Raw genomic sequence first — 23967 nt, 5'->3', positions numbered from 1 at the left:
ATGATACAGAAACTGCTTACAATAAATTGCAATAAAAATTTACAGACGTTAACATAATTTGCTAATAGTTGTGTTGCGGATATTCAAAAAATGTTTGACAATATATGTACAAGGGTTAAAATCGTTCAAAAGCAAAAATACATCGATAGAAAATGGAGAACACCAAATATAACTGTACAAATGCAGCAAAGGGACCGGCTTTACAAAAAAAAATATGAAGAAATTTGAAGATTCTCTTTGACCAGAAAAGAATCAAAATATGCGAAATGAAATAATTTAGGAGACTGACCTTGCACAGAGCTTCAATATATATTTTGTAAATAGTATTGAACGTATTATTGAAGGTATTCATTAAGCGATTAATGGGATAACTGATTTTATAAGAATCTTTGGTCCAAATAATTTAATGACAAAATTTAATAAAATTTCCATGGCAAGAATGAAAGAAATACTTAAAGACCTAAAAAGTGTTGGTGGAGGGAAGACTGGTATTTCAAAGCGGGATCTGCGTGATGTGACTTGCTCTCTCTCTGTGTCATGATGTTGGTGATTTTTACATGTTAATAAATATTAATAATTAGAGTCATGACAACTATCTACTGTTGTTCCTGTTCCGAAAGTATAAAATACCAAATGAGGTAATGCATTCCGACCTATTAATACCGTGCCAGTCTATAGAAGCTGATAGGAGTCAAAATGTGTTAGATATAAAAATCGTATGTCTGAAAGCATTAATATTAAACATGCTGTGCTACAAGGAACAGTTTTAGGCCCTTTACTATTTTTGTTATATATTAATGATATGGTACATGTAACTCAAAGTCTAAAGTAGCTATATTTGCAGATGACGTAATGTTGCATGTAGTGAGCAACGATGTTCTTCAGATATAACAGGCCATGAACATTGGACAAAATGATTTATTCTCTTGGCTCTCCGACAATAAATTAAGTTTAAATGCAAAACAATCAAAATTTTGTATTTTTGGTAAAAAGTGATGGATTTAGAGTGAATTCTTTAAATGTTGGCAATATCCGGATTACTGGAAATGGGGAAAACATTTTGTATGAAAATGCAGTTAAATACTTAAGCACAATTTTAGATTTCAATTTAAGCGTTCATACACATCCAGATTATGTAACAAGAAAGTTTTCAAAATATTTAAATGGGTTCTTAACCAGAATAGTTAAGAAACCGATACAGGATTGATCGACTTGAAAAAATGCTGAATAGAGCAAAGACACTAATCTTAAGTTGTAATCCTTACACACATGTTTTATTCATGTTAAGTATCCCAGGAATGATGTCTGTAAGCCAAAAAATTAAGTATAATGTCTACTTATTTATTTTTTAATTGAACCATGAAATGCTGCTGGAATACATATGTAAAGAGTTTTGTTTTTTCAGATGTACATAAATATAATACAAGAAATTATGCAAACCGATCGTGATCAACCGATGTGATACGACCCAATTGCTCAACTCAAAATAAACAATTTACCTACTGATATCAAAAACTGTAATCTTTTTATTTTTATGAGTGACTTACTATTATATTGTATAAGTAGTTGTTGAGAAATCTCTTGAATTTTTTCGAATTGTAATTATTGTAATTTTCTGTTATTCGACATTGAAGCTCCACTTCCCAGGCCCACGAAAATTACTTTTTAGAGGTTTTGCACTTATCGTTTTATCTGGACACCGTTGCACTTTTCGGCTTAATTTTTTTTAAAATATTTCAGATAAGGGACTGATACATGCCTAAAACTATATGAGATGTTTAGTAAAAATTAAGAAATATATGTATTTTTATTGAATTATATATTAATTAATTATTGGCGTACTTCAAGGTAATTTATAATATAGTAGTAGACCTCACATCATATTTTAAAGTAATTTTAGGCATCCAGCAAATCTTTTTCTGTAAGTTTGCTACGTTTTTAACGTAGCGTTTTAACGTTATTTTCAGTTTCACGTTTTCAGGCCCGTATTACATTTGACTCAAATTATGCATTTTTAAACAATATAATGATGGCGAGGTCAAATAATGATTTCAATTTAAATATACACAATTTCTTAAACGGAAATTATTATTTGTAGGAATATAAAACATTTTACTAGTGTGTATTTGATTCAATTTTTTTTAATTTAATGTAGAATTAATATAGTTTTTAGTAGTTTTATAAAGGCCTGTATTTATAGTTATTTCTAAGTCTTTTATTTTCCTTTAATAAAGTTGTGAACTTAATATCAATGGTACCATTGAAGTCATGCATTCAATTTGTTTAGTAGACAAATAGGTAAAGTATAAAGTTACGTAACGGCCTTTACATATTACCTAATTACTTTATTCCTAATGTAGTGAAGGCTTTTGGGCCATTTTTTAAATGCCTGCGAAATTAAATTATACTTTTGATTTTATTGAAAAATGTTACGAATTAACTTAATATTTAGCAGAAAATAAAGTGACGTTCATATATTCTGTCAGTGTGTCTGTGTTCTGTTAGATATAGTATTTAGTTTAATTTAATTTTTTTTTTCTTTGACTTTATTCTTCTTAGTCCTTAGATGCCACAGCCTTTATATTTTGATTTTATCTATTTAAGTCTTCAGTTCTGAACTTGATATTTTATATATTTCTAAAAAGGAATATTTTTACAAATTTTAAACATTACTTTAAGAGACCATCTTGATTTACTTTCTATAGCCTAATTTAATCATCAATATATAGGGTTATTGAAAATTAAATTGAAATTCTTTATTTAATAAAATAGCAAAAAGTAATTTTTTTAAATGAAACCCTCTATATTATATTTTATTTTAAAAGACAGTTAAAATACCTTTAATTTAATATAATATATTTCTATACCTAAGTGACCACGTTTTAGAAATAAATACTTATTTTTCTAAAATCTGATAATTTTATATATTTTTATTTTGTAAATTACTTAGTGTTCATAGTTAAATAGATAACTAAAATATCGTAATGCTTTAATAAATGACAGTGAAAGTTTTAGTTACTATTATGATTCATAATAAGTATGTACTTGATAAAACTATTTGTGATTTTGATTAATTTCTTTGTTTTCGTCCCTTCCCGAGGAGTGAAGTTTCTGACACTAAATAAACATTTTATTCCCATTTTTCTCCAATAAGGCATTTGCTGTTAAATATGTGAAGCCTTAATTAATACATAGACTATAAGGTGATACGTTTTTACCGATAATTTTTTTTAATGCATTAATTGCACATTTCTTATCCTGCCTACCCCGATTAACGCTATTTGAATTCAATATTTTCGGATAGAGTAATTGCTTGACAAGCTTTTTGATATATCCATTACTCCTAGTGCTAAATTTTGTGCAATTTTGCTTTAGAATAGGATGTAGATGTAGTAGATTTGATTTAGGTTTCTTGGTATATATTTGTTATTTTCCCTAATATTTGACAGATGGAAACGTCAATTGTTTTTTCTATTGATTAACACTGAGAATTTTCATTTATTTTGTTAATTTTTTTCGCCTCCGTGTTTTTTTATTATGTACCTATATTATTTCTTTAAAATAAAAATTCTCTTCTTTAAATATTTAAAATCACCATTACCCATTGGGAAATAATAATTTAATTGATGGAAAATCACAAAAACTTGTGTTCATCCACTTTTGGTTTTAATATGGCAATATGGGTGCAATCAATAGAACTTATATATAATACCAGGGAAATTGGATTTCTCCATAAATGTTAATTTTTTAATTTGTCTCTCATCTCTTATAATTGGAAAATTAATGAATCGGTCAACAAGGTGATTGTCAATAATTTCAGCAGTTTTATGGATCCAACGACTTTCAGTAGTTTCGCTAATTTCAAATTTAAAATCTTGTCCAATGCTTCTTCGGTAACAATCTGTGGTATAAAATCTTGACATTCTAAAACTGTCCATTCAACGGTAACTCTACTTCCTCTGCCTCTATTACTAACAGAAGGTTTTGAAAAATAGGGTCGAATTAGATCTATTATAAGTTATTGTGTTTATAAGTTATTATAGTTGTTGTGTTTAAGAGAGCTTCTTGATATAAATGAAAACCTGGTATGACTATTGGTAAACAATTAATGAAACAAATACGTTTTAAAAAGGATGCAGACATATTAGGCACGTATTAAATAAGAAAGAAGCTATATCGTCTGGAGCATACGATAGACCCAAGCGTGTCGTCGACAAATCGTTAAAAACTAGGCAATCCGCAAGACACTCACGATTGAAAATTTTATTTAGAATCACTCATATCGAGTCATCGTATCGAATCGTGATTTTAGAATCCAAATACTGTGTTTTAAAATGTACCTGGTGGACTATCGATTACCGTCCAGTTTCGTGTACCGAGTAGTGCCGCCGTCAAGCGGCAATCCCAGGAACAATTCATTTAAGCTTTAATGGTGTCATTTATATGGTCAAATGACGACTGATTAATACTTATTAACAAATAATTAATTACTTCCAAAACCTTTTTTTGAGACAAAAATAAATAAATAAAGAAAATATATAAAAGCTGTTATTTATTTATTATAAAATTACCAAAAAAGTTTAATACAAATTATAATTCCAACAACAAACATTATTGTTTTCCTCATTCTGTGTTCAAGAGTTAGTTAGAAGTTATGAAATAAAAATCCTGGTGCACTGAATTTACTAGAAATCTATATACAAAAAAATATGTGGGACAAATTTTAAGATATAAATAAGATATAAGGTTTCACGTAAATATAAAGAACAAATAGTATATGTCATAAAAATTTATATCTATGGTAATACAACTTTTTAGTCAATAATTTTTGGCAAAAAGTAACCCGTATGTATTATCATGTGATTCTTGACAATTCGAGTTTGTAAAGCAGCCAATATCTCAAAAACAGTTTAGCGTAATGACATCTATAAAGTACTACTTTTTTGGATAAAAAATATAAAAAAAATAATAAATACGTCTAACTTAAATTGAAATAAAATTAAAAACAAAAAAATTGAAGGGTTTTGAGTGAGGGTATTAATAGCACTCGATAAAAGATGGAAAATAGCCATATTTTAACATGTGATACAGGCAATTCCTTAATTACCTATTGTTACAACTATACTTAAAACTAGAAAAAGTTAGAAGCAAAAAAAAACAAAAATGTTGTTTAAAGACCCGTATCACGGTTATACAGAATGTACAAAATACTTAAAAAAAAACTTAAAAAACGATTTAAATTTTTTTGGCGGTATTTAAAAATATATAATAAAACTATTTAATAAAATAATACATTATACTGACAATTCTTTCTACCCTATACGATGACACCTTTAACTTTAAAATTCAAAATCAACGTTCATCGAGCCATCATCAACTTTGTTTTTCCTTGTCGCTGCCATGTTGGCCATTTGGAGTCTTAAATAGATTTTCGAATTACCTTTTCAATGAGTTATCTTGTATTACCAATAAGTATTTGATATCACCCCTATAAAATTATATACCATTCTCACTTTTGTTCACGGAGCTCTTACCGAAATTACGTGGTGGAAATGCAAGTGTATACACTGTTGAACAGGTAATCAAAACGGATATTTCAAATTTAAAAACACCAATATGACGGCCATTAGAAAAAAATAAGGTCACTATTATAAAGGAAATTGTATACAGCGTGACAATTTACATACTTAAAATGGCGATATATTGTGAAAGAAAAACTGAATAAAGAAACACTGAAAACAGTTCCTATAAAACTTTTCCTATCTCCTCCTTCTATCTCACCCTTATCTACAACCCCTTGAATAGGATGTGATATCTCTATAATCTTAAATAGAAAGGCATGATCAAGTGATATATCATCTTGAAGCTCTTGAAAATGCTTTCTAACAATACCATAGAAAATTACATTTTAGAAAAATTCTTCTCTGTTTATCAAGAAAAACAATAAATGAAAACACATTTTTGATATTTTTATTATTATTTAACTAAATGTTCATAATGATGGCTACAAATATACTGGCATAAATCAATAAGAAAGGTACTTATATTTCATAAGTTATATCGCTATAAACTGTAAATACTGCAAGAACCTAGTGACGACATCCTGGAGAAGAATTCCGTTTTGTGAAATAACGAAATATAGAATTACGGCAGAACCTCGACTCAAAAATATTTGTTTCAGTAATGAGTATATCTTTTATTTAACTAGACATGTTAATAAGTAAAATTACCATTACTGAAAAGACGAGAACCCACACGTACTTAGAGAGAAGTGCATAGCCAGTACCCTCAGAAAATTAATCTTTGGGCTGGTATATTGGTAGATGATAATATCGTCCCAATATTTATACCCGGAAATTTAAATGGCAATATGCATCCTGAGATGCTACAGAGGTCTATTGATACACTAATAGTGCGGGGTTTAGAAATTCAGAGAGACATACAGGGAAATTTATTTTAGAAGAATGCTTACTATAATATCAACAGGATGGAGAACATCCTTATTATGTAGCTCCCCTTAGACAATGGTTGGATGGTCATTATCGTAACCACTAAACTGAAAGAAGAAGTCTTATTAAGTAGCCCCCTAGATCTCCGGACCCTCTTGACTTTTCTAAATGTATGACAAGAATTTGAAAGTAGGCTTAATTATTGTCTTCAAAATAACGAAAATCGTTTTCAACTTTTAATTAAATAAGAATAAACATACCAAAATTGTGTTTTTATTTATTGTTTTTCTTGATAAATAAAGAATAGTTTTCGGAAATGTGGTTTTCTATGGTATCATTGAAAAGCATTTTTCAAGAGTTTCAAGCTGATGTATCATTCGACCTTTTCAATTTAAGTTTGTAGGGGTAAAGTCCAGTGCAACGATATATTAGAATGGTCACCCGTCAAAACACCAGCATTTTACTTGTCAAACAATGTAAATAGCAGGTGGATGACATTGTTTGGCAGGTGGAATGCTGGTGTTTTGACGGGTGACCATTCTAATATATCGTTGCACTGGACTTTATATATTATTTTGTCCAAAGGGTTACAGATAAGCGTGGGATAATATGTTTGTTTTTGTTCCCACCTAGTTTTATAGAAACTATTTTTAGCATTTTTTTATTTAGTTTTTTGCCTCTAATATATGGCTATTTCAAGTTTTTGAATTGTCACACTGTATAAGTGTCCTGACTTATTATTACTTGAAGTCACTGAATCATATGTTATTATTACTTGAAGAACATAAAATTAATAAATTGATTAAAGATTTCCTTGAAAAAGTAAAAGGAAGAAAAACAGAAAGTGGCTTTTATAGAAATTGAGAAACAATTTGTTTAAGACCTCGGTTTAGCTTTTGTAAATAAAATGAATAATTTGGTAAATCAGAGTTTTAATTAACTTTAAATGTTTTATCAATGTGCCGGGGACATTTTTACACAGTTTTTTATTCATAGTTTTTATTCATTATTTATTTTTATTTTATCTACTTAAATTATTAAATTATTATAATTACATAAATTATGAATTACTTTTTGCTTTACGAGAATAAATACATTATTTGATTATTGTTCTGAAAAACTGGTTATTTTTCTTGTTTCCTCAGAATGCATCAAATATTTCAAAGTTGATTTTGTATTTTCAGAAAGATATTGTGTTTCATTATTATTTTTCGGGTGTAAATTATTAAGATGGAAGATGGATAATTATTAAGTGTCATGAGAGATCTTAAAGCGTTATAATTATAATTTAAAGTAGCACCTATAGAATAGTGTAGAAGAAGATATAGCGAAAATTGATTTAACAATAATTTGTACTCATTTTATGATATTGTCACGTCATTTAGTCAACTTGGAGCAGCAGAATTTCAAATTCTGTCAGAATAACTTCAAATGTTAGAGACCATTCAACCAAGGGACTCATAATAATGCAACTGGTTCTCTAATTTTACACAAAACGGCTGACATACTTTATGGCGGTTCAGCGCTGCACAAGGTTTTATTTACTTTACTTGTCAAACAATGTAAATAGCAGGTGGATGACATTGTTTGGCAGGTGGAATGCTGGTGTTTTGACGGGTGACCATTCTAATATATCGTTGCACTGGACTTTATATATTATTTTGTCCAAAGGGTTGCAGATAAGCGTGGGATAATATGTTTGTTTTTGTTCCCACCTAGTTTTATAGAAACTATTTTTAGCATTTTTTTATTTAGTTTTTTGCCTCTAATATATGGCTATTTCAAGTTTTTGAATTGTCACACTGTATAAGTGTCCTGACTTATTATTACTTGAAGTCACTGAATCATATGTTATTATTACTTGAAGAACATAAAATTAATAAATTGATTAAAGATTTCCTTGAAAAAGTAAAAGGAAGAAAAACAGAAAGTGGCTTTTATAGAAATTGAGAAACAATTTGTTTAAGACCTCGGTTTAGCTTTTGTAAATAAAATGAATAATTTGGTAAATCAGAGTTTTAATTAACTTTAAATGTTTTATCAATGTGCCGGGGACATTTTTACACAGTTTTTTATTCATAGTTTTTATTCATTATTTATTTTTATTTTATCTACTTAAATTATTAAATTATTATAATTACATAAATTATGAATTACTTTTTGCTTTACGAGAATAAATACATTATTTGATTATTGTTCTGAAAAACTGGTTATTTTTCTTGTTTCCTCAGAATGCATCAAATATTTCAAAGTTGATTTTGTATTTTCAGAAAGATATTGTGTTTCATTATTATTTTTCGGGTGTAAATTATTAAGATGGAAGATGGATAATTATTAAGTGTCATGAGAGATCTTAAAGCGTTATAATTATAATTTAAAGTAGCACCTATAGAATAGTGTAGAAGAAGATATAGCGAAAATTGATTTAACAATAATTTGTACTCATTTTATGATATTGTCACGTCATTTAGTCAACTTGGAGCAGCAGAATTTCAAATTCTGTCAGAATAACTTCAAATGTTAGAGACCATTCAACCAAGGGACTCATAATAATGCAACTGGTTCTCTAATTTTACACAAAACGGCTGACATACTTTATGGCGGTTCAGCGCTGCACAAGGTTAATCCCAGGGGAGGAAGCTGGTCCGTAGTTTTATGAACAACACAACAAACACAAACTTTTTGGCGATTTACTATTTTTCCATATTACCAACTTTCTGAATTAACAAGTTGAATTGACTGTTTTATTGTAACTAACCACACCAGCCCCTTGAATTTAAGTTCTTTATTAATGCATTGTTATAACGTCATGTTTTTTTAGAGGGCGAGTTAGGGATTGTATTAGGATATATCTTTCTTGTACATACGAGGTAACTTTGAACTTTAGTAAGTATTTAAACTAGATATAGATCGTATGTACAAAGCTTAAGACTTTTAGTTTTAAGTTAACTACATTTAAGTTAAATCTGTCAGTTAACCACTTTTATGCTTTGGTCGGGGGAGATTCCTTAAAGATAAAAATCAGTAAAAATATCCGTGTAAAATAGCAAAAATACATTTTTTAAAAATGAATAGATTTCCCGTCGTAGAATAAGTTTTTGACATAAATTTTTTAAAATATGCAGAATATCATTGAAGTGACAAACTAAGCGTGAATATAATTACTTGAACATATAATTTAGACTTTTAAGTCATAACAGTTAAAAATTATAATACTAATATCTAAAACTATTAATTTTATTTTACAGATTATTGTTTCTATCGTTTATCCAAGTAGTTAACAATAGTAGCAGTGTAGAAAATAATGGAAGCCATGAAGTATTTGACGACGTTGCTGATTTTGCTGATATCACAGAAGGCCAACAAAAGGAGCAACGATTTGAGAAAGCCAATGATCTTTCTCCAAGATATTCTATAAGCAAGGAAAATAGTGAAAGACAGTTTAGTTCAAAAAAGCAACGTTCATACGATAGATCTATAGATGAAAGTGCATTAAACGAAAAGGTGATAAATATAGGGGGCCGTAAGGTAGATAGTCCAGACAGATTCTATCCACTTGATATTAAGCAGACAGCAAAGGTAGTAAAAATTCCACAGAGAACATTGAGACTTAAAATTTATCACAAGAACCAACAAAATAATCGGGAGCAAATGCTAAATCATAACGAAGGTATTTATAGTATTATATTATAATTTGCTGATCCAAAATAGTAAAATCCTTTACACTATCTTATATAGCATAGACAAATGCTCTTCACACATCGATTTTATTTCTTATTTTAACGATTTTATTTAATTTTTAATATATTGTAAGTAAAACACTATGAAAAGTTACAAAAAGTAAACTTTATTTTAGTGTAGTTAATAAATTACTAAATTCTATGAAAATACAATGAAAAACTCTACTTTTTTATTTTCCGAGTTTTTATTCCTCCGATCAATTAACTCCTAACATGCTAATATTAGCAGTAGTCATACTGCCGATTATTGCAATGTTATGCGGCTTAAAATATAGTTATATAGACTTATTAGTAATTTTAAGAAGCACCAAGCTAATTAGCGAGAGGAGTTTACTCTAGGAGGCGCGGGTCTTTCTGAAGAGTTTGTGCCGTCAAAGACTCTCATTGCCTGTTTAAATTCTGTAACTATTCTGCACCGACTACTTTCTTTTTTGTCGATCTTGATAAGGACTTCAGCTTATTTACTATCTAAAACTAATACAGTACTGATCAGCGATTCTCTGTGCTATTATATTTATGTATGGAGGATTTACAGAACTTAGTCTGTAATTGCTGCCTGCAGAAAGTCATCTATCACAAAGTTGTTACCTTATAGGCAATGTGCACTATTAATTTATTCATAGACTTTGTTCATATCAAGCGTTGTCTTGATATTCCTGCTAGGATGAGTTCTGGTTTAACTTTCTGCATAGCACCTTTAACAGGTGGGATCCTTCTTAGTGTATAACGTTCATAAGGTTCTTAGGATTGAGATGAAGTTGTGACTCCTTGCATAATAGGGGTCCTCCTTCTCAGCATCCAGCCACCGACGGTTCGCATATTGTCATGTCCAGTGCCGACTCCAGATATGCCCTGGCGATTCCCAGGCAGCGTCTCTTCTTTGAGGCTTCCTTCTTTATTTAAATTTTAGGTGGCCTGGGTTGATCTTTTAGTCGCGTCTTACGACAGGCAGAACATACAAGAAGGTTTCTTTTTCATTAAAAAAATTATTAAATTTATTATTAAGTTTAAACTCCAACGTCATAAAAAAAGACTAAATAAAAATATTTTTTTTTTACTTTGATAACGGCGCCTACTAATTTTATTCCTGTTAGTTGTACAACTTCACTCCTGAAAGATAAATTGTAGAAAACTTAGTTTTTTTTTAATTTTCAATTTTTTATTTTATAAACTTCTCTTTACCATGACGATTTACGGTTTTGCCAGAAACTCTAATTCCGAAGTCCCTACAAAAATAGTACTCATTTTTATTTTAGAGGTTTGTTTGTAGACATTTAGTTCTTGAGGGTACTGGGTGTTTAGTTGATCCAGCCAACAATAAAAAAACACGAATGAGTGGAATTTTGCTCTGTATAAAAATTTTCAGAGATAAGGTGACTCGTAAGGTGAACTTCAATAATAATGTTTGGTCGTCTTTTTTTTTCGATAACTATTGACTTTAGGTATAGGACATGATGCATGAAACATACGTAGAATTCCACGTGAAATTAAAAGATGAAATATTAAAAGGTGCTTTCATTTGAAAAAATTAAGTTGATGGTCGTAATTTATTTTTGAGCAACCCTGTATATACAAACTTCACGTACAAAAATGCGCAACTTGAAATAAAAATCGACGGGCCCGAGCGTTTTTTTTTCGAACACACCCCTGAATATCAAATGAATTTAGACATATCTTTTGGGATGCACTGTATATACACACAAATTCACATTTTTTGCCATTAATCGTACCTATTTAATTTTTTGCAACGGGAGTCAATATTAAATTTTTAATCTGGCTGTGACCACAAATATGATAATTTTGGGACTTTTTATGATCAAACAGATAATTAGGGTTTAATTTCAGTCAAAAGACCATCTTTCAGTGAACTATAATATAATGTATAAAATTTTTGTTTTCAACTTAAAAAAAGAAGAGAATATTTTTGGGGAATTTCAAATTCTTATGAGTTTAAAGTTTTCATAATTTTTATATTATTATTTACTTTTGCTTAACATTGTTAAAGTATTAATGTATGTAACAATTAATTCTTTTTCAAAAATAATCCTAACATAATTTTATCTTATATTATTTAGTGACTTTTGCCTTTTAGAAAGTAAATTTGATAATTTTCAAGTTTCTGGGAGCACGAAAGATACACATGAAAAATGTAACTATGACGATGACCTTTTTGCCATTCCTTTATTCGAAAGTGCCGTCATTAATAGGCTTCTCGAACATAAAAACTTTGAATCATTGCCAATAAAATACGTTGTTAAGTCTGTAATTCCTAATTATGAAAAAGTCGATAAACTTGACCGACCTGACATGCAAAAGTGCTTAAGAACTTATCTGCAAAGAAAGAAGAGGGAGCTGAAACTTCTTAAAAAAAGAAAAACTACGAAAAAAAGGAAAAAAAATAAACATAAAAGGAAGAAGAAGAAGAAAAAACAACAAAAAAAGAAAAACAGAAAAGTCAGACGTAAGCGCCAAGACAAGTTAATTAAAAATAATAATACAGAAGCTCAAATAAGTAATATGATTGGATACATAGATAAAAACCAATCGTTTAATGAGTCTTTTACTTTTATGCCTTTATTCTTTGGCACCGTCACAAAGGCAGATGGAAAAATATTATTAGCTGGGATAAGACAAAATGCTTCGGAGGATGAAGCACTAGTTTTACATAAAATCTTACACATTGATCCAGATCATCTTGAATCTGCTGTAAGTATAAGTATAAGCTAAAAATTATTTGTTAAAGTATTCAAATTGGTAAGTAGTAGTAGAAATATAAAAATATTGTATTGTTGAAAAATGTATTGTTGTAATGAATTCAAAATGAATTACTTAGTTTGTTGGGTATTATGTCACTTTTATAGTAAAAATAAATTTAGAAAATACTATTTCACATGATTAATTATTAAAAAAAAAGGAGAAAATAGAGTTATTTACTTATTTAGAAGAAATATGAACTTAAATCTTTAACGACACCTTTCGGTATATTTAATTTATTTAAAGTCAAATAAATCTTAAATACAATAATTTAATTGAGGTGTAATCGATTTTTTTACATACCAGGAGCTAAGGTTTTATCTATTTACCTTGATAATGGTAGTAGATTAGTTTTTTGATTCAATAAATACGTTTTTGATTTCTTTTAATTCCAATATTCAAAATAAAGTTAGGTATTGAAAAAATAAACAAGCTCAGAGTTCGATGGGTAAAACCTCAACTCCTAGGCCTGTAAAAAATTCTATTATACATCAAGTAAATTATTGTATCTATTGAATTAAATTAAATTTAATGAAACATATCTAAGTCTATTTTCTTCTTTTCAATAATCCAGCGTATGAGATAGTATTTTCTAAATTTTTACTATAATAGCGACGTAATACCCAACAAAATAAGTAACTCAAAAATATTCTTACATTAATATTTTGTAGATCGGAACGTCATCCCACACAGATGAAAGCAAAATCATATTGGGATCTGTATCTCTTGAAATCGCTACAGCTGCATTAACACCCGGAACTACACCTCCAACGTCTGGAGATCCAGTAAAGTATAATTTGAGTATGAATTTAAATTCTCCTGAAGTGAAGCAAAAATTAGAGGAAGTAATGCAGAGACAACAAAATATTAAAGGCTACGAGGTAAATTCCAATTGTATATTCAAATTTAATAAATATAATACATACACAAATTATTTGACCGTATTAAAGATTCACAATTTAAAGTTGTAACTAAAGGTATGTTCTTAGATGTTAGTCGGCAGAACTTTTCATTTCAGAATATTCATATTTTCTACTATCGAAACAGAAATAACTCATTTTGTTTCCTGATTGTAAGGAGCAATGAACGATTTTTCTTTTGGACAATAGTACATACCTATGGAGGACTAGCAAATAAGGGTGTCAATTTTTTCGATGCGTTCCTCATTAATAGACAACAAGACTTTCCATGAGAGAAGGTTCACACTTTGCTGAAGTATAGACAAACACGTCTTTTTTTATTATTTGCATAAAATATTAAAATTAAATGAAAATAATAATAAAAAGTGTTTTATTAATTAAGAAAGAATTCTTATTAATTAAGATTTTGTTAAAAATTATATGTGGTCACACAACACTATTTTCAACTAATTAATAATAAATATATAAAATAAACTTAACTTTAATAAACTTTTTTTCTTATACATTTTTAATGACATTTTAAAAATCACATGCTTTTTTTAGACAACACATAAAGTTAAAAGAGAAGCTTCAGGAATAGCCTCGTCAAGCAGTATGCAATCTACAGCAGGATCGATAAGATCATTTAGCGTTGAAAAAGAAACTTTAGGTCTTGTGGTCCCGAGTCCTTCTCCAAATGAAGCTAGTATAATGCCTGGCATTCTTATTTACGCAAAAAGTGCAAAACAGAAAAAGAGATTTGCAAAATATGATGTTGATGCTATAGGAGTTATTGATAGTGCTGCTGACATTTTAAATCAAAACGATATTAATACTATTATGCGATCTGCTAAAGATCAGCCAAAAATTCAGGTAGTTTTTTCATGCATTTTATGTTTTAAACTTTTAGTCGATTCTCTAAATAGGTAAACTTGTGTGTTATGTATTGAGACTTGTGTCATGCTGTTGTGGTTATGTTGCAAGTCATTATGCTTTATGAAGAATAATAATTCCACTATTTCCTTTCGTTAATATTATATTGCAATTTATGTTTAACATTGAACTATACTGAAATTTTATTGCATTTGTGAAACGTACAAACTTCTAGAGGGATTGTTGCTCCCGCTGTTAGACGGGTAGAGATTGTAGGTAGAAGTGGGAGAGATTTTCTTATCCCATACCCTAGACTATATCTTTTCTACGACTATCAAGTTCATTTTATTTGTTTCAGTTTTTTTTATCAATATTTACTTTAGTTTTTAAACTTTTCGGCTCCTAATAATGACCTAAAGTATGACTGATAAATGGCGCCATCGGTACTCATTCTGTAAGGTCCAGAGGGTTATTAGAACGAGAGACAGAGAGATAGCTCACACCCATAATTCTCAAAGTAAATGTACTCTATCATTATCACAGCATACTCTAACACTGATTTCGAAATGGAGGCATTTCCTTATATAAAACCATATTAAAATGCATGTTCAGAGTATCCGGAAGGTAAGTGCAATCCTTGAAGGAGAGGGCCTAACACCAGTTTCGAACATTATAATAAGCCGTTTTTAATTTTTCTATTGCAATTTTTAATTTTTTTAATAAAAAGCCAAATTTGCTACTTAGAATTAATATCGAACTTTCAAAGTTTATTTTGGTTTGTCTAATGTCTTCTGGATGTTTTCGTCTGGAGTCGAGTAATGGAATTTGTATACATAATAGAGATAAGAACGAGGAAAGAGTTGGTTGGAAAAATGAATAAGCCCTTTAGCAGAATTAAAGAAAAGATGACGATAAGGGTGAACACCACCAAAGTAAGAAATAGATCAGATTTTGAGCATAAAACATAAATTGCCTAATCAAAATTATGTTTTATTAAACATTAAAACTTAAAATTACCCCACGATAAGAAGACTCACAATAGAGACTCTAATTTTAAGAATTGACCAGACATCAGTATGAATGATAATTTAAGAAAAAACCAAATAGACTTTGTAATGATGCGGGATAAATAAAAACACCCGAGTTCGTAAAGAAGTGCTGTATATATGGGTTGATAAATTAAATGTTACAAAAAAATAACTAGCTTAAATAGATTAACGTAACACTTCATTATACTTGAGTTACACGTTACTTTACAAATTCTCTTTCAGAACTGAAGCAAAAACCAATACCTAACAAAAATCATATTTTACCTCCGTTTTAGACGAAGTCTATATTTAGAATTTGATTGCTATTTTTTTCGCGACGCTTATATATTATGTTTGGATTTAAGTTGGCCTCTTCATTATTTAATCCTTTATAGGCCGTTCACCACCTCTCCGCGCACTATTTTCTACAGACTTTGAACCTTAGATATTAATTGTAACTTGCAATTCTGTTACCGATTAAGTATGGAACTTGGGCATTTATTGGAGAAAAAGCAAAAGTTAAAAAAAGAAAAATGCAATAAAAAAGTTAAGAAAGGATTTCGACTAATACATATTTGGCTTAAAATGTTCGAAAATAGGCCACCTACCTTCCGGAACCTATATTTTACAAAAGTCATATTAAAAATTAATTTCTGGTAAGACAGATTTTTTTACCTATTCAGTAATTTTCCGTCACTTTTGGTTTAAGGGGAAATTACCATTGATTTTAAAATTTTTAATATATGTATAATTTTTCGTATATTTTTACATTTTTTTTCGAATATTTATATTAATATAACCGAATTAGGATAATTTCATAATAATAATAACATGGCAAAGACTCCATCTCAGCCCTCCCACTTCGCCCTTCTGATATCTGAGATATCTGGGATATGTAAATGATTCCCCCTTCCCCAGAAAGAAGTGCGATTGCCGTTTGCCATGAAATTTGAGAATAATAATAATAATAATAGTAATAATAATAACAAACGACTTTTATTCATCCTCCAAATGTTACAAAATTATATTGTCATGCTATTCTCATTAAGCCATATCAATTTACACATAAACAAGAAATTTAAAAACTATTATTTGTGCCTACTAAGGACTATATTCCACATTATGACACATCCTAGAGACTCAGCGTTGCTAAACTGTCGTCTATGAATGCCCCAATATAAAATTATTAAGAGTTATGCAAGTATATTATATTATTTATAAAAAATGACGGTTACAACTTCAAAAAGGCGAGCCTCCCTCTTCCCCAGCAAGGACCATCACCCTATATTTAACGCTTTTGTCCATTAGTAATTGTCGCGTTTTTAGTTTTAATTCATTAATATTAAATACTTCACAATTGTATGGTATGAAGTTATAATGGGTCTACCAATAGAAGTGATAGAAGTTTAGTGGGCCATGTACGCAAAATAGTATGTGTCAAAACGCAGATCAAGCGTCAGTTGTGTTAAGTATACTTTGACATTTTATCATGAATCGCAAGTCAAAAGCAACGTATAGCTATCGTGAAAAGGTATTACGAAAATGCGCAATCGGTTAGAGCCTGTTATCGTGCTCTTAGAGAAGATTTTGGCCATCGTGGACGGCCTTCTGAGCTTGCAATAAGGCGCACAATTAATAAGTTTGAACGGGAGTACACTCTTCTGGATAATAAGCCACCAACGCGACAAAAAAGTGCAAGGACCGCTGAAAATATCGCCGCTGCAAGAGAAAGTGTTGACGCGAATAACAATGTGTCTGTTTTGCGCCGTTCTCAGCAATTAGGCATTTCACCAATGTCTCTGTGGCGCATTTTGAAGAAAGACTTAGGCCTACATCCATATAAGATGGTTCTAACTCAAGAATTAAAGCCTGCTGACCATGGTTTGCGAAGAACGTTTACCGACTGGGCCCTGTTGCAGTTGGAACAAAATGCCGATTTTGGGAAACAAATCATCTTTTCAGATGAAGCCATTTTTGTCTTAGTGGTGTTGTCAATACGCAAAATTGCCGCTTCTGGTGTCAGAACAATCCCCAGAAATTAGTACAGGTTTCATTACACTCGTTAAAAGTGACTGTGTGGTGTGGTTTGCATGTCGGTGGAATTATCGGTCCATACTTTTTTGAGGATGCAGGGGGGCGTACTGTGACAGTCAACGGAGACGCTACCGCGACATGATAACAAACTTTCTTTGGCCTGCAATTGATGGTGGAGACTTCGAACAGAATTGGTTTCAACAGGACGGAGCAACATCACACACCGCCCGAGCCACAATTAATTTATTAAGAGAGCGTTTTGAAGATCGAATAATTTCGCGACATGGCAATATCAACTGGCCACCCAGGTCCTGTGATCTTACTCCCCTGAACTTTTTTCTTTGGGGATATGTAAAGTTGAGGGTGTATTCTAACAATCCTCAAACCATCAATCAGTTGAAAATTAACATAACTAGGGTTATTCTCGAAATTCAGCCCAACTTGTTAGAAAAAGTGACTAAAAATTGGATTCATCGTCTAAACGTCTGCCGCCGTAGCCGAGGTGGACATCTTAATGATATTTTGTTTAAAACATAATGTTACATAATAAACTACAACATGAAACATCAATCATAGAAATTAACCAATTCGTTTTTATTTTTTAGCAATTTAAACTTATATCATTCTTATTGGTAGACCCTATACATATACCGGGTGGCGCATCGAAAACGAAACAGAGCCAATTACCGGCAGTCCATTAACTTTTTAAAAAAACTCGGACCCGTCGATTTTATTTTCGAGGGGAACACTTAATAATCACAAAATCACTCTCTACCACTCTAGGTGGCACTACCCCTAAAATCTTAAATGGGAAGGGGGGTCGAGTGATACCTCATTGGAAAGGTTTTTTAATTACGCAATTTGACGCAATTTAAGTAAGTACCTTTTAAAATTTTCGCATTTAAACCTTAAAAGGTAATTTTCAATATTTTTACTTTATACTATATACTTATACTTTATACTACATAGACTACTAAAGGTACTTTTAAGAAAAACAATGCCAGGCAGTAGGACAAAACCATCAAGTATTATGAAATTATGAGACAAAAAATGAGATAGCTCTATCATATTACAGAATATTTTGACCTTAAGTCTTTTAAAAAATTATCGCAAAAATACATTTAAAAAGAATTTGCTTTAGTTCACTATCTAGGGTAAAAACAGACAAACAAACAGCCTCGTGTGTTTTTACCCTTAATCACAGACCACGTTGGTATTAATATTAATTTATTTACGACAGGTAATAAATATCATTAGAATAATACGGATGAACTAGAGAACGGGTCAGCCAAAAAAATTTACAAATATTTGTAAAATTTTCTTGTTGACCAAAATTAAAAATTGAATTATTCTCAATTTATTCTAAATGTAGTATGCTGTTAAAAAGGTGATTTATAGTGCGGGACTTTGTTTTTTTTAGGTAATACCTATTTTTTAAAATAAAAATGGTGCATACAACGGCAGAAAGAGTTGAAATAATTGAATTATTTTTTGGAAATAACCAATGTTCTAATAGAACGGCGGAATTATCTAATGAGCGACATGAAAACAGCAAGGTGCAGCGAAAGTATGTATTGGAGCTTGTTTCCAAATTTCGAGAAACTGGATCAGTGGCGAATCGCAAACGCAATATTGAAAATCCCGTAAGGAATAAAAATATGGAAGTGGCTATACTAGGGCATATTAATCTAGATCCTACATTAAGTACCCGTCAATTAGAGACTGTCACAGGTATTAGTCGACGTAGTATCCAAAGAACTCTAAAAGCTCATAAGTTTTATCCGTACAAAATACATCTTATGCTTGATGATGATTTGAAGATGATTTCAATCGGCGATCACAATTTAGTGAAATTATGAGTGAACGAATTATTAATGACCCAAAATTTTTGTTTAATACGTGTTTCTCTGATGAAAGCTCTTTTTTCCTGAATGGCTTGGTCAATCGTCATAACGGCCGATATTGGTCCGACAATAATCCTAGAGTGTATCGTGAGGTACACACCCAATACCCACAAAAGTTAAATGTCTGGGCTGGTATCTTTGGTGATAATTTAGTTGGTCCATTTTTTTTACCTGGAAATCTGACAGGTGAAATGTACTTAGAGCTATTACAACAGGCCATTGATCCAGCATTGACAGCTATAATTACTCTCAAAAAGACAGATACGATGAGGATAGATTGATGTTTCAGCAGGATGGTGCCCCACCACATTATACGTTATTCGTGCGAGAATATTTGGATCGGACGTTTCCAGGACGATGGATTAGAAGAAGAGGTGCTATTAAATGGCCTCCACGATCGCCGGATTTATCACCTTTAGACTTTTTTCTTTGGGGTCACTTAAAAAGCAAAGTTTATGAGACTGAACCCACTTCGTTAGAAGATTTACAAGGCAGAATTGTAAATGAGTGTCTTCAAATCACGCCTGAAGTATTGCAGAACGTGCTACAACGCTTTGAGCAATTTTTTTTATTGTATGGAGAATGGAGGTGGCTATTTTGAATATTTATTATAAGCTAACACTTAAGCAAATTCTTTTTAAATCTATTTTTGCGATAATTTTTTGAATCACTAGACTTAAAGTCAAAATATTCTGTAATATGATAGAGCTATCTCATTTTTTGTCTCATAATTTAATAATACTTGATGGTTTTGTCCTACTGCCTGGCATTGTTTTTCTTAAAAGTACCTTTAGTAGTCTATAATTCTATGATAAAGTAAAAATATTAAAAATTACCTTTTAAGGTTTAAATGCGAAAATTTTAAAAAGTACTTACTTAAGATGCGTCAAATCAAGTACCCTTGTAAAGAGAATTAAAAGACCTTTCCAATGAGGTATCACTCGACCCCCCTTCCCATTTAAGATTTTAGGGGTAGTGCCACCCCCGCTTAGGGGGTTGCAGGTGGGAAACTGATTTTGTGAATATTAAGTGTCTTCCTCGAAAATAAAATCGACGGGTCCGAGCGTTTTTTTAAAAAGTTAATGGACTACCCGTAATTGGCTCTGTTTTGTTTTCGATGCGCCACCCGGTATATTGACGGAATTCTATATAAAGGATCGTTTGAACATTGCAGTTTTGTGTTGTAGTATAATCAAACGATGTTTGTATCTAATATTTCTACTGTGAGCTGCTATGCCGAGTAAAAAATTTGAATGTTAAGATTAAGTTCTTAGGATTCTTATGAAGCTTGTGAATAAAATTTTAATGCGAATGCGTTTGACGATTTTCCATATTTAGCCAAATGCAGCCAGAGATTAAATATGATACATATTTACGTAATCTATAGCACTATTCTACAGCACGCATTTCGAATCTTTTTTATTTATCACCAACAGTTAATCACGGTCCATAAAGGAAATCGCAGTAATGAAAATGGGAAAGCATAAGACTAATCAAATAAAAACTTTTTCATAGATTTTTTTTTTAATATGTCTGTTATTACTTATTAGTTTTAGAGCCTAAAATCCCTTTTTGGTAATATTTTGTATAACTGCATTAAATCGTAGGTCCTTATCTAAAATGATAGAAAGTTTTTTTTCCGTCTATACAAAGAGTATATGAAGCCGTTGATATTCAAGTTAAAGAGATTTCTGATCTTATATATCTCTGCTAATTTTGCTACCCAACTATAATAATTTAGTTTTCCAGAATTAAATTAAGGTTATGTTCATAGGACGAGATGCTGATTTTATTAAGGTCATGTCTTGGTAATTAAAAGAAGAGTACATTTGGGTATCGTCAGAAGCTTGCATGGTACAAAACAAATGAAATCAAAATCGTTAACCGATTTATTTTTTTGGCGCTGTTGAATAGACATTTTAATGCTGCCTATAATGCCTACACGATGGGACATTTGACACAATAAAGTGAGGTTAGCTGGAAGTGAGGAGATGATGGACAGAACTTTGTCAGATATAAAATTAAACGTCTCCCTGTATATCTAAATTAAGGTGTTTTTTTAAAAAGTTAATAAGGGTATATCATTTTAAAATTAAAGTACTGTGTGATCGAAAAAGTCTTTTGTGCTTTATCTTAAAAATAAATTCCTCACTATACGCAGGGGTGACTTTCATCTCCAAAATCAAAAGAGGGTTAAACTTCTTGTGATACTTTACTTTAATGGCCATCAAATTCTCTTTTCAGCAAGTCCAAGGAAATATTTTTTATATTGGTCATTACATTTATCACCGAAGATAAAGAAAAAAAGACAAAAAGACACATTATAAATTTTATTTATAATTCATTATTCATAGAAATAAGTGCTGAAACTTTTGGCCTCCTACATCCATACAGTAGTAAAGATTTGATCAAAATAACCTCAGATATTATGAAGCTTTTCTGATGTAATAACCGGACATTCATCAATGGTGCAGTGACGTAATTGATTTATTGACTCTGTCTGAGTTTTATTAATTTAGCTTTTTAAGTGGCTCCAAGAGAAAAATCTAAGGAGGTTAAGTCAGATGCTCTTGCTCCTCTGTGTCTCTATTGGTTCCTTTTCGTTCGATCCATCTACAAGGATACGTCCGATTTCAATATTCTCGAACATCAATGGTATATTGAGAAGATACATCATCTTATGGAAATCTTAACTATTCGGCAATATAATTATTATTATGTTCTAACATCAATGAGGAGTGTTCCGGTAAGATTTCCTTGGAGAAAAAAAATGACAAATTAAACAGTCACTATAAATTCCAACCCAGACGTTTAATTTCTCAGGATATTGAGTGTGAATCTCACGGACTAGATCTGGATCTTCGTCAAACCACTATCGACAGTTGTGACAGTTAACAGTTCCGTTTAAGAAAAACGATTACTCATCAGAAAAACATATTTTAAATAATAAATTTGGATTATTTATTATTTGTTCAGTCATAATCTCGCTAAATTTCATTTAAAAAATCATCAACGTCCGTTAAAATCATCATTGTTTAATTGTTGCAGAAGATGAATTTTGTAGGGGTAAAATTAATGGATCTTGAAAATTATGCAAATCCACATACGAATCGTCTGAGATATGCCAAAGGTCCTTTCTTGATGCTTAGAGAGAATAAAGGGTCTATAATGATGTCACCCCAAACAGCTATTTTCATAGTTTCGTTTCCAATTATCTATCGATTTAGAGCAATTAGTTTTCGGTTTGCAACCTGGTCTTGCTAAACTTTGCCACCTGCTCATTTATGTAATTTTGATGAACTGAATTTATTTGAATAAATATCTGAGCTGCAACATTAGCACATCTCTCATTTTCGTAATACAGTTCACTCAACGATATTTTTTCTGTGGGTAAATAAGCCATTTTACCACTAAATAAAATTTAGTCACAAACACTTCCAAATATTACATTAAAATAAATAAACTAAATGTAAATGTTTAGATCTTCTATAGTACAGTTAATATCGCGTTTAAAAATGATAAAATGGTCCCTGGTCTCATACTTTGGGAGTCGAGTGAAAGTGGTCCATTAGAAAAGCTTAATTTCAGAGATGTGTATCTCCACCCTTTTTCGTTTGTGGGAAACATCTAAAAGTTTTTTGAGTAAATTTCTGGCCAATAAATGCCATATACAATTTTATGAAACAAAAAATTAAATTCTCTAAAATTTTGGTCTCGTGTTACAAAGCTGTAAGACCTACGCCCTCTAACAAAGTTGGCTATAATATAGCGGGTTGGGAAGGGCGGACAGACTTTTCTCCATAAATGAAAATGCCTTGTAAAAATCACAGCTATGTAGTGTTAGAGTCTGATGATGATAAGTGAACTCATCGAAATGCATAACTCTTAAGCTGTTCATCATAAAAATCGTCAGTCTGAAAAAAATATACAGAATTTTAAAAAACGCACTTCCAATAATATATAAAGTGCATTTTGCTGCATCATTTGTTGCTTAAATTAACATTTGTGATAATGATATTCTTCGAAATTACCCTTTAACTATAATGTGGAATGGTTTGTCATATGAACTGAGTATTAATAACAACATTAAAATTCACACATAATCGTTCTGTATCTTTCTGCTATTGACTCAGATACGTTGATCCTTGCATTAGTTTTTTACAAATAGCAAATATCAGAATTTACCAAATAAACAAGTTTTAATCCATATTTTCTATAATATCTTTGTTCGGATTGGCATGTGGCGCCATCCTTGAAAAACTGTTTGGATATAGCATCTAAAATGC

At 30.6% G+C, this 23967-nt stretch overlaps 1 protein-coding gene across 2 annotated transcripts in view; it reads left to right on the top strand.

Moving 5' to 3' along the window:
* Nucleotides 1-23967, top strand: part of LOC126735623 (uncharacterized) — a 29265-nt gene that overhangs the window by 4345 nt on the left and 953 nt on the right. The window contains exons 2-6 of one of the 2 annotated variants that reach the window (XM_050439681.1): nt 9698-10119; nt 12282-12895; nt 13615-13824; nt 14407-14715; nt 16139-16334. In XM_050439681.1, coding sequence (XP_050295638.1) covers nt 9698-10119; nt 12282-12895; nt 13615-13824; nt 14407-14715; nt 16139-16195 — 1612 coding nt within the window. In that variant the 3' untranslated portion in view covers nt 16196-16334. Of the gene's footprint in view, nt 1-9697; nt 10120-12281; nt 12896-13614; nt 13825-14406; nt 14716-16138; nt 16335-23967 lie in introns of those variants that run through there. The other variant, XM_050439680.1, reaches the window with a different exon arrangement.

This window comes from Anthonomus grandis, chromosome 4, assembly GCF_022605725.1.
Source record: "Anthonomus grandis grandis chromosome 4, icAntGran1.3, whole genome shotgun sequence".
In the NCBI taxonomy this organism is placed as follows: domain Eukaryota; kingdom Metazoa; phylum Arthropoda; class Insecta; order Coleoptera; family Curculionidae; genus Anthonomus; species Anthonomus grandis.
The sequence above is the reverse complement of the archived record's forward strand: the minus strand, read 5'-3'. Positions and strand labels throughout refer to the sequence as shown.